This window comes from Monopterus albus, unplaced genomic scaffold, assembly GCF_001952655.1.
Source record: "Monopterus albus unplaced genomic scaffold, M_albus_1.0 scaffold14.1, whole genome shotgun sequence".
Taxonomy (NCBI): domain Eukaryota; kingdom Metazoa; phylum Chordata; class Actinopteri; order Synbranchiformes; family Synbranchidae; genus Monopterus; species Monopterus albus.
The window spans coordinates 1,634,754-1,646,141 of NW_018127894.1; the positions used below are offsets into that span (position 1 = coordinate 1,634,754).

Below are 11,388 nucleotides of genomic sequence, written 5' to 3' on the forward strand. Positions count from 1 at the left end.
ATTATAAACTTTTTTGTTTTATAAATACAGAAAGTGCAGTGCACCTACAGTACATGTACAGAAAAACCCATCATGAAATCGATATAGGTTAGATAATGGTACAGTTTTACCCTCTCTATGGAAATGATGTTAATTATGAAAGAAAGCAGTATTGTGTGTAATCCACTACAGTACAGTTACTGGGTTTCGCCTCTGACTGCAGAAAACACTAGATTATTTTTAGAGATATATCTTGTCCCTCAGCCTTGTGGATCCAGAACAGATAGTGGAAATCCAAACAGTGTGCCTTAATTTTTTCTCTTCTGTGAGAGCAGTGGTGCAGATGTGACTTAACACTCTCTACACAGGATATCTGGGCTTGAGGATTAGCTGGAGATAGCTGGAGATCAATCTACATAAACCTCCCTGGAGCCTCTTCTCTCCTTCCCTCTCTTTCCTTTTTTTTTTTGTTGTGAACATGGCAGAAAGGGTGTGCCCCAAGAGAGCATTCTAGGTAATTAAAAAGAGGGCATGAGCAAAGAGGTTAGGAGGCCGTGGACTCGGTGATCATGAGGCATGTGGTCCGTTCGTTACAGCACTCACACAACAAAAGGTTTGCCACGCAAGAACCGGCATGTGTTTGTTGATGTGTGTTCGTGTGCATGCAGGATGAAAAAAAAAACTGGGCTTTGGGAAAACAACCTACTGTATACTGCTTTTTACATATTCTACATTACACCTTTTTCACCCCAAACTGCCAATCAATAAACACTCAGTTCTTTTAGTAGATTGTTAAAGTCATGCTGAAGTTCCAAAGCCTATAAGCCTACCTTGGTTACGATTTGCAACACCGAGAGATGAAGCATTTGCTCGATCTGTGTAAAAATGGGAAAGGATATATATTAAACTGAGTTGCTGTTCTGTATATTTCATGCTGTTACGTAGGTAAAGCACAGGGACAGCATGCATACATTATAGTTTTTTTTTTTTAATAATCTGTTATCTGGGCTTATTTACTCTCAGAGTTATTGGAAAACATCTGCCATATGTTTGGAGTAGTAAATGGGCTAATGTAGAATAGTGTGCATGCAGCTTGAATGAGTGAATTTTCTACGAGATAAAGGCAGAGACATGTACACATAGCTGCTGTTGTTATCCAGCATGAGGAGTCACCTTCAGGCATCAACATGTGTAGGGATGCATGGTGGGAACCACGTCCTCATAAAAAATGGCTTTCTTTTCTCTGGCTCAGGGCAAATATCTGTCTGTGTGCTTATACAAGTGTAGCAGGGAGGAATCATTCTCACTACTGCTTGCTGATACACTGGCCCAAACATGCAGGACTTCTACAGTATTTTATGCTCTATAGGAAGACGCTTAATCGCAAACCACACTAGTGCTTTTGTAGATTTTAGCTAATTAAATACAAATTATGTATAATTAAAATTACCGCTGAACATTTTGCAAATGATGCTGCAGTTTTAAGGCATTTTTCTTACTTTAAATCAATGGATGAATTGATGGAAGGTAGAAAACCTTCCGGGCATCCATTGAATTCCATTCATTTCAGTAAAATCAAAAAATCGATTAAAATGTGCTTGTGGTGTGTAATTCATCAACAACATATATAATTATAAAGTAAATGACTTTGAAACAAAAATAAATGGAAGTCAACCATTTGTTTTCATTAATTTTCCAGAAGTCAGGAACACAGTTTTTCAGAAACATGAAACCGAACAGCATGGCTTACAAAACTGTTGGTAGGTACAGTATGTCAAGATAGAGTTGTACTAAATTGTTTAAAATGCTAAAAAAGGTTTATTAATTTAAAATGTTTTGTTTTTCATAATACAGTTTCTTTATTTGGGAAAGAAGAAGCAGTTGTATTGTGCACTGGAGACATGTTTTCTCACACCATGCACTGGTTGACCTCCATTCATAAAAGAAGATTTTAAAGATGTAATTCTATATTTATACTTTGTTAGGATGGATCTTTTTACAGTGGAAATGTGCACTCATGAGCACTGTAATGGTAATGTATGGCACAAATTCATTCAAACACAAGTTGATCATTACTGATTAGCACCATGGCAAATTAAAAAGCTTGAGCAACTTACGCACTGGTCCGTGATTACTGGGAATACCTGTGAAAACAGCAAAAAACATTGTTTTATTAAAATGTGGACTTCCTTCTTGAACCTTTGATGTGTATAATTCAAAGCCCAGCAACAATTATCCAGTTGATCTCCACTGTATCCCCTGATTAGCAGCAGCTATGAGTCTGCAGAGAACCCGGTCACTGCATGGGCCAAAACCCGCCTTCCTCTGATGATAATAACATGTCTACCATTGACAAAATGTCAAAGGAATAAACAAAAAGTCTTTTCATCCGTGCTTTCATTCATGTTTGGAATATAAATGTTGCCACCAGCTTGTGCTTTTTACCTGGTATTGACTTATCTTCAAGGGTAGATATTATTTCATCATCTTTGGATCAATGAATCTCTGAGTCAAATGAGTCAGATAGCATCCCCAAATAATTTAGTGTTTGTTGTAATCACCTCGTATCTCAGGTTAATTGGACTTAGAATATAAAGACAACAGTGATAAAGGCAATCAAGGAAACTGAAGAATTACAGAAATAGTTTCAACTGTTTACTTGACACTCATAGCATGTTTCCACATAGAAAACATCACTGGTCTCTAAATTAAAGACAGTGGGCTAAAAACAAACAAACAAAAAAATAAAAGTTCTTTATGTGTCACCAGCAGGGAAATCGTACTCCAAATTTAGTGTTTCTGGTCCTTTTCACAAGCCTTATCAGTTTGTCCTTCTTCAATTATGTTTCAGTGTGTTTCTCATATTATTTGCACCCCATTCATCACTCCATTTCTAGTTTGAGTCTGTCACAGCAACTTTTGGCAAGACCACAACACTACAGCAGCAGGAAAATCACAGATTTTAAGCTCCAATTTGCAAGAAGGCAAGCAAGCAGCAATTCCTAAGCAGTAGTTGTTCTTTGTAAGAAATCGAGGCCAAACAATATTGCCCTTTGAAGCCTGAATACATTCTACAGTCTGATCAAAGTCTAAGCCCCAACCCCTCTTAACCTGTGAACCTGCTTTGGAACACAAGATGAGTTGACGGTCCCTGCAAAGTGGACTGTCAGGATAATTCTCGAAGTGATTCCTCTTCTGCTCTGCAGGCAATTTACAGATTTTCTGCTCTTTTCCCTTTTTGGGGGGGAAACCTTGGATTTGAATCACTCTCTAGCACTTTATGCTGCCGACAGCTATGGCTCAATGCAGCACAGGGCTCCATTTTGGGCTCTAATTTGTTAGATTAAGGGTCACATATGTCCATATCTGCATGTGCTGGGATTTGAATATGTAATAGACCTCATCCTGTTTCTACCTGTGGGATAAATGACTTCCATGATTAACGAGGAAGACTTGATGACAGATGAAAGCTATTAAACCATAATTATATTTTGCACGTTCAGCATATTTATCTTGCTACAAGGGCTGTATGTTTAATATCCTCATTGGAAATATGAGCTTCAAATAATAGATAAAGGCATGTCACTGGGCCTGGGCTTTACTTATGAAAGAAATAAGAATAATTCAAGACAAAAGTGTGCTTATTCAACACCTGGGGGACCAATATTGTTACGTCACTTCCATGTGCAACATTATTGCATTTTATGCCACTGCCAAACAATTGCCTATTATTGCTTTTGATTTGGCTAGACCTTGGTTTCATCAGTTCAGTGCAGATGCGGCCAAGTGTTGGATTTTTTAATAACGGCCTGTCAATCTGACAGTGAGCACCCCATTGCAGAGAGACTCATAACACAGAAGAGGTGCAGGGATAAATCTTGCAATATCTCCTTAGAGTTCACAAACACTCCCACAAAGCAACTCCCACACACAATCAAACGTAATGCATGGGCAGAGAGGCACATGGAATTTTGTGCACAAACATACACATACAACCACAGATTCATATGACACGCACACGTGACTGCATGATTGTCCAGTTCATTATCAGCAAATACCCCCAAAAATAAACAAGAAAATGCACTGTTACTATGCAGTTTACTCTCAATATCAGTGGATCAATAGCGGTATTATATCACTATACAAATTTAAGTCACATAATCAAACTGAGCATCTGAGCAAAATCTGCTGTCAATCCCAACAGACTGCTGCCGTGAAAGCTTCTAAATGCAATGCTGAATCATTGTGAATGGACAACCAGAGGGCTAGATCTTCCACCATCTGGCCTCGCCTGGCTGTCCACAACCACATCCCTGAGTGGCTGTATTAGATTTATTGAGGCAATGAGCCCCCTCCCTCAGGCATTGGATGTGATAAATGTGACTCAGCTCCCATCCAAGATTATAATGGGGATAATGCAAAAGAGCACCTTCTGCCTCAGAGAAACCATGTGACCAGGCAAAAAATTTGCATTAGTTCACACTTGTCATGGAGTTAAGGTACGGACGCTAAATTCAGTGCTAAAGTATCGGAAGGAGTGATATTCACTAGTAAATTAGCTGTACCGAACGGCAGAAATACCGATGTACTTACATATATTTGCAGTTCCTTTGGGTATAGGGAGGTAAGAACCTACACTCCAGGCTCTTCCGTGGTAGTGCCTCTTACAGCGGCTGCAGTCTGGTCCTGTGGTGTTGTGTTCACACTCGCAGCCCAGCTTCCCCTTGTCAAACACACAGCTGTTGGCGTGCAGGTTGCACTTGCACCTGAGACAGAAAGATAACAACAAAAGACAAAGACATGAATAGGCATCGTTGTACACCTCTTGAGTCACTGCCTTCTGTTGGCTTTTTCTCTATAATAATAATAAGGTCTAGATCTTACTATGTGATTTGGTGCTATACAAATAAAATTAATTTGAACTGAATTGAGGGAATCTACAAAGACTGCTCATGCTGCGGTGTTTTTCCTTTTTTTTTCTTTTTTTGCACCGTTCAAATTTTTTAACAGGAGTAAATTGAAATCCCGGCGAGTTATCCGACTTGGATTGTGTCTTCACAAAGCTTTGTTATGCTATTCTTAAAAAAAAAAAACAAGGCTTTATTTGTGAGTGCCCCTGCGGAGAGCACGGCAATGCGAATAAGGTCACTTTAGCCATTTTGAGAGCAAATGAAAGGCACTCTGTAAGATTCCCTAATTGAGCACAAAACAGGGATCTGATAGAGAGATGATAGCATAAAGAGAAGCTGTGCAGCCTGAAAAATATCTTGTTTTCTTTCTCTTCAAAGTTACTGTGTTATTTGGCAAGGGAGCCTTCAGGCAGGAAACCCTACCAGTCGGCGGAGCTGGTTTATTAGACAGAACTGTGGCAGACCTGACAGATGCTCCTGACAGGAGAGGAGAGAAGGCCTGATGGCTTGCAACACTCAACTAAACCCACCCCGCTTTTGACCACATGGAACAAATGTGCTTTTATTTCCAAGCTTGTGGGGAAAAAAAAACAAGTTGAACAACAAGTCTGAGTCTCCAAACAACCTGAATGAGCAGACAGTAAACTGCAAGTTCTCAGAATATAAGCCTTTTGATTTCAGTGAGAGGTGTGTTTGCTTCCCGTATAGAGCTCTATCAGAGGAAGGAACAGGCTGTGTTTGTTGTCACATTACAGTTTCATATTCCAGTTGTATTCCAAATATATGTCTCCCAATTTGATTTTATTCCTAAGAGGGTAAGAGGTTACAACCAGTGACCTCAGCTTCTTGGGAGGTTGGGGGTTGACACAGAAACAGTTGGGGGGGAGCCATCGAGAGGATCTGACACAGTAGACCCCCCCAGGGGTTTGGACAGCTCATGGTTTCACATCATGTCTATGTTTGTTTTTACGAAGTGCTTCCGAGGGAAGATTTCTTCCATTTGAGACCGAAGAGCTGGGTATCCGTTGCCTACGATAACCAGTGAACATGAGACAGAGAAATGACAGCAACAGTCAGAAATACATTCATTCTAATTGACTTCCTGGCCTTACTGTGACATCTCGCATTAATGATAGATAACTGCGGGAAACAAGGGAAACTGTAGCCTGTTCTGTATAACTGATAAGCAGCAATAGAAAATCAGTGAATAAGGTCTAAAATAATGTGTGTGCTGGGTAACACCCCTTATAGATTGCACTTTATTATAACCACTGTTCTTTACTATTTATGAGCATGATGCACACAATTACTAAATGTCTAAAAGAGCTACTCTGAAATGAAGGGATGGATATATAGATGCAAAGATGGATACACATAATTCACATAAACCTTAAGAAACCTTAAGTTCAAGCCAAAAATCTGAATGTTATGCAGTTCCAAAGCTGCATAATATATATAGGGGTGTGACGATATACTTGGCTCACAAGACGAGACATGAGATTGAGACAAGATGATATTTTAACATATCTTTTTATTTATTATTATTTACAATATTTTATTTTTAAGAAATCTTCAGTATGGAAATATGTAACTGTAAAATTTGTCTTTTATTTGGTTGAAAGTCACAAAATGCAAAACGTGCATTTTGAAATGTCTCAACTAATCAACTTCAGTTCTACTTTCAGTACGAATTATCATATGCAGTAAAAGACGACAATATGCGGACACTGTAGAAGGTTTTGCCACAAACTCAACTGACTGGCTTCTCTCCTGTATGATTTTACATGAGTCTCTTCAGACCTTATAACTGCGTGAACTAACTAAAGCTGCGTGGCCTATGCTATTGTCACCCTCACTGTACCTCACCCAACGGTGACATCATCCGGCAAAGGCGCTGTGTTGACTATTCATGTACGGGGGACAATCAGGATGCCCATGGAAAGAAGACTTTTTTGTTTACTTTGTTAGCATGAATATTCACTGTTGAATTTGGGACACAATTAATGCACCATAACAACACACCATGCATTGTCATTAGTACTGGATGGTAAACGGTGTTTTTAATCTATCAGTGCAGACGCACTGCTGGTAGAATTGGTGCTAAGGTAGAATAGGCTATATTAGAAGCATGGCTAACCAAAACATAGAGGAAGCTCACAGGCTGGAAATGTAAATGAAGCCACTTGTCACAACATGGCGGTATCATGCCTACAACTCTCCCCTGCTTACCCCCCGACCAACACAGCCCTATGCGTTAAAACAAAGCAGGGTGTTGTGTTTTCGCTGGACTAATGTGAATGTGTCACATATGTACTGATATCATGAGACAGCTTTTACCTTGACAAGAAATATTGTCATGCTGTAGTATTGCGAGGTCTCATGGAACGAGATCTCGTCACACCCCTAATTATATGTCTATAAATCTGTGAACTCACCATCTTTCCTTAGAGTAAGTCCTTTCTCACAATATTTGCAACCATAATAGATGCGACTGGATGCCAACCCGTATCACATCAACAAAATGCTAGTGCCTCTTACCATGCATTCCCTATAGTCCTTAACTTTTTAATCAATTAAAGTCCCTGCTCCATAAAATTAATGACTGGGTATAGCTCTTCTGCCATGCAGACAGCAGCAGCTCCCTGAAGTCAAGAGCGATGAGATTTGACCTTCCACTTAATTAAAAACCAGCAAAATCTGGATCATCTGGCCCAACCGTTGTGGGTAGCACGTTCATAGAGGATGTGGACTCAGGGGAGCTTGGGGACGTACGTAATGCTTTTGCCGTTGGCATTGTCATATTGAAATCAGAGAGGTTTTTCTCTCTCCAGTTTGGGTCACAAGAGGAATGTGATTCCCTGTATGTCCAGCCTTTGAACAGCACTGTTACAAAGACACATTTCATAAAGTTTTAATGGCCTTTTATACTGTGTTTAGCCCAATAGCAATTGGTAATATCCATTATTCAAGCAAATAGCCCCCCCCACCCCCCCACCCTCCGGTTAGGAGACATCTGGCTTCTCTGTCCTTCACATTAAGTGCACTGCTTTAGCTAGGCATACAAATGCTCTTAGAGACAATGAAATGATTGTTCTTATTGGTGTATGAATGTGTTTTGTGTGCCAGAAAGAGTTTAGTAGCAGCTACTGTTATACTCTACTTAAAGGCTCAATTGATCAAATTACAACAATCCAATTTTCTCCAAAAAAAAGTCTCATAAACACCCACGTAGGTTGATTGCCTCTACCCTCTGATATGACCCATGGTTCCCCTGTGGAAGCAGGCTATATGCTATAGATAAAATGTTAAAATTCACAGAAAAATAATTAACTGCCCTTTTATGTTGTGAAAATGCTATGGTAAAGCTCTGCTTAGATTCAAAATACAAAAACAACTCAATTATCATGGTTTGGGTTAAGGACTTGGTTAAGGACCCATCCATCCACCACGATTCCTCCAGTGAGGGCGTCGTCACCGTATAGCAGTCACATTTACTAAATAATGCAACAACTAGAGAGCCTGAATGTAATGTAATACATTTAGTGGTGCTGTATTTAACCATACAGATTGTTTGTGGTTTATTTGTTCAGGTTTTTACATATACTGTATGTCTTCACCAACAGCAGCATCTCTGTCCAGAAAAATTGTCCCAATTATGCAAGTTAATACACCAAACAAGTTGTCATCATTTTCTCTTGAATAATTTCTCTGAAATAAAGTACTTTCAGTGCAAACCATTCACAGTGTTCACAGTGAGGACTGTGAATTATCCAGAGAATCCAGGACATTGCCTCCGGAAAAAATATATTGCTGTTGAACTTTATAAATGAAATTCTTCAATGCTGTGAACACCACAAATGAAATTCTTCTTAACTTGTTTGTATTGCTGTGAAGGTAAGAATCTCACAGACAGATACCTCCATGCCAGAGCAAATAAAACCCAAAGTATTTAACTATTTGCAGGCTTTAATCCCATTCTAAAAAAAAAAAAAAAAAAAAAAAAAAGAAAAACCTCTAATGGATGCTCTTCATCTACATATGAGAGTTGTCACGGCCTCCTTAATTATAAATGACCTCATTTAATCTGCACACTGAAAAAAGACTTTGCTGTATCTGAATTTTGCTGCACCCAGTGAATAATGTGATACAGGTTGCAAATGTAACAATGAACAACTCTTTACAGTGAAGCAAGGTGAGATCTGGGTCTAGGTTATGTTGATATTCTGGAGTAGACACCAGCAGCGCCCTGTGTTTTCTCCTCTGGCTGCTGTCTAACCTTGGCTTCTCCTAGTTGCTGTGTTGACAGGCTCACTATGTCTAACACAGCTTTTCTTACTTGTGACAGCTTCTAGCATCTCTGATTCAAGACAAGAGAGGTGCACAGAACTCGTTACAAAGGAACCTCAAAGTAGAAGAGCCTGAACTGACATGTTAGAGAATCTCTCATTTGTGGGAAGCTGTCATTTGATCATTTTAAAGTTGAACCTTACAGTTGTTTCCAAGAAAAACAACGTCAAAATGTACATCTTACTTAAGATAAAGGACTGTAAATTACTGCTGGGCCCCATTTAAAGTAATCAAATCTTTCAACTAAAATGTATGTGAGCTGAAAAATGTATGTGGTACCACTTTTTTGCTATTAAAAAGAGGCTGGAATTTTTTCACTTATGTTTTTGTTGATATACTTGACCAAACTCCAGAAAAACTTCACTTAGTAGTTATTAGTCCTCAAGATTAAGATTCGAAAGAAAATTTGAATCAATAATTTGAAACAGTCAGCAAACACAGGCTCTTTCTGCCAAAGAACAATTCTTGAAGCACCAGTGAAATCCAGATTTTTGTTTGAGGCCCCTGGTGGTAGGAGATACCTGCCTCCTAAAGAGCACAGCTGTAAAAATTTTTCTTTGTTAAGCATACTGTATGTCTGAAAGTCAGCCGGGTGGATTTCAACAATATTTAAAGAACAGCAGCCAGTGATTGATTGGCTCGGGGAATGCAGGCAGAAAGATCACTATGGTGACGCCACAACTGGAGGTGGAGGGAGATTTGACAGTGAGGGGAAGCAGAAGTGACGGAGACAAATAGATCAGGAATATGTAGCCTGCATTAATCCACAGAGGAACAAGCGAAATGTGAGCATGTGATCTTTCTTATTGAACTTTCGCCTAAGCTTCATTTGTTGCATTACCTCTCAGACAAAATCAGCAGCCGATAAATTACAGTGAACTTAAATGTCAAGCAATATAAATGTTTGAATATTGAGGAATTAATGAAGACTGATGTCCACTTAACTTGTGCATACTCCCTCGTTGTCTGTCGCACTGAATGCAAAAGGAGTCTAAATATTCATAAAGTTGGGTTAAGCTAGAAAAGTTGGTGTATCAATAGAACATAATATGACAAGTCCAGTGGAAACAGATTTAAGAAAAAATCATGAAGCATGTGATTTAAATGTCCCTTGTCACTGAAGAAAGACAAAAACATCAGATCTGTTTTGACCACTGAGGAGGCAATGTTCCTCCATTAAATAAACATACTGTACATGCACTGTTTTCATCTCCTTTTGCACATGATTGTTGTGAATAACAATAGGATTGTCTCATTTTGGCATCTTCTGCAATGGTTTAATGGCACCTGACTGGACCAACCAGCTCCTAACATGCATAACTAGGACCAGAGTTTGGGATCAATTCCTAGGACTGCTCTGCCCAACTTCAACCTGAAATGAGGGAGTTACAATCAGTCTAAATAACTGAAAATATTATTATTGTTTTCATATTTTTATTATATAAGAACAACTGCTAATGCTGACCAACAAATGACACTGTGTGCGCCTGGTGTGTCACACTGGCTCCAGCTTGAGTTCTTTTTATTTTTGTGGAGGCAGTGATGTGACTGACCTAATTGTTGGCACCTGTAGCAGGGTTTAAATGCCAAGAATTCCACAGGGCGAGGCCCTGCACTGATGAGGAGCGGGCAGGTAAAATGAATCTGTTCATGACTCTGCTGCTGTGAAGATACAGATAGCAGCTCCAACAAAATGGTTTCTGAAATGAAAATGCATCCTCTCTTTAGACCACTCCTGAAAACTTGCAAATGTTAATGTGAATTTTACCTTTTAAAACTTTTATAAAATGGCTATGGAGTATTTAAAACAAAAAGCCCCCCCTTTTTTCCCCCCATTGTTCCCATTGTTCCATTAGAGATTTAACCCATGACCAGCGCTCTGAATGACAGGACTGACTAAGCACCAGTTTCCCTCAGCTCTACGGTATATCTCACCTGCTCCTCATATAGGCTGCTCATGGCTAGAAGCTGTAATGTGCCTCCATGCTGTATAAATACATACTGAGGGTTTCCTGAAACTTTCTTCGACAAGACACTTACAGAGGCTCACATATCCTGACCAGTGATAGCTCTGACAGATGCAGGGAAATCAAGGCTGTCGTGGGAAACTTAGAACTTGCTGAAAGTTTTAGATGAATGTCAGTATTACCTG

At 39.4% G+C, this 11,388-nt stretch overlaps 1 protein-coding gene and 1 long non-coding RNA gene across 10 annotated transcripts in view; one reads left to right on the plus strand and one right to left on the minus strand.

Annotated features, from left to right (window-relative positions):
* LOC109955367 (uncharacterized) overlaps positions 1 to 11,388 on the plus strand; it is a 153,489-nt gene that overhangs the window by 18,097 nt on the left and 124,004 nt on the right. The window lies entirely within an intron of this gene.
* LOC109955366 (netrin-G1) overlaps positions 1 to 11,388 on the minus strand; it is a 63,528-nt gene that overhangs the window by 7,717 nt on the left and 44,423 nt on the right. For 5 of the 7 annotated variants that reach the window (XR_002274255.1, XM_020591471.1, XM_020591472.1 and 2 more), the window contains 3 exons: positions 4,573 to 4,745; positions 2,097 to 2,123; positions 810 to 854 (listed from right to left, as the gene is read on the minus strand). Coding sequence is in view for 6 of the 7 variants with exons in the window: in XM_020591471.1 (XP_020447127.1) it covers positions 810 to 854; positions 2,097 to 2,123; positions 4,573 to 4,745 (245 nt within the window). In the remaining variant the exon portion in view is untranslated. The remainder of the gene's footprint in view (positions 1 to 809; positions 855 to 2,096; positions 2,124 to 4,572; positions 4,746 to 11,388) is intronic. The other 2 variants (XM_020591473.1, XM_020591474.1) reach the window with 2 other exon arrangements.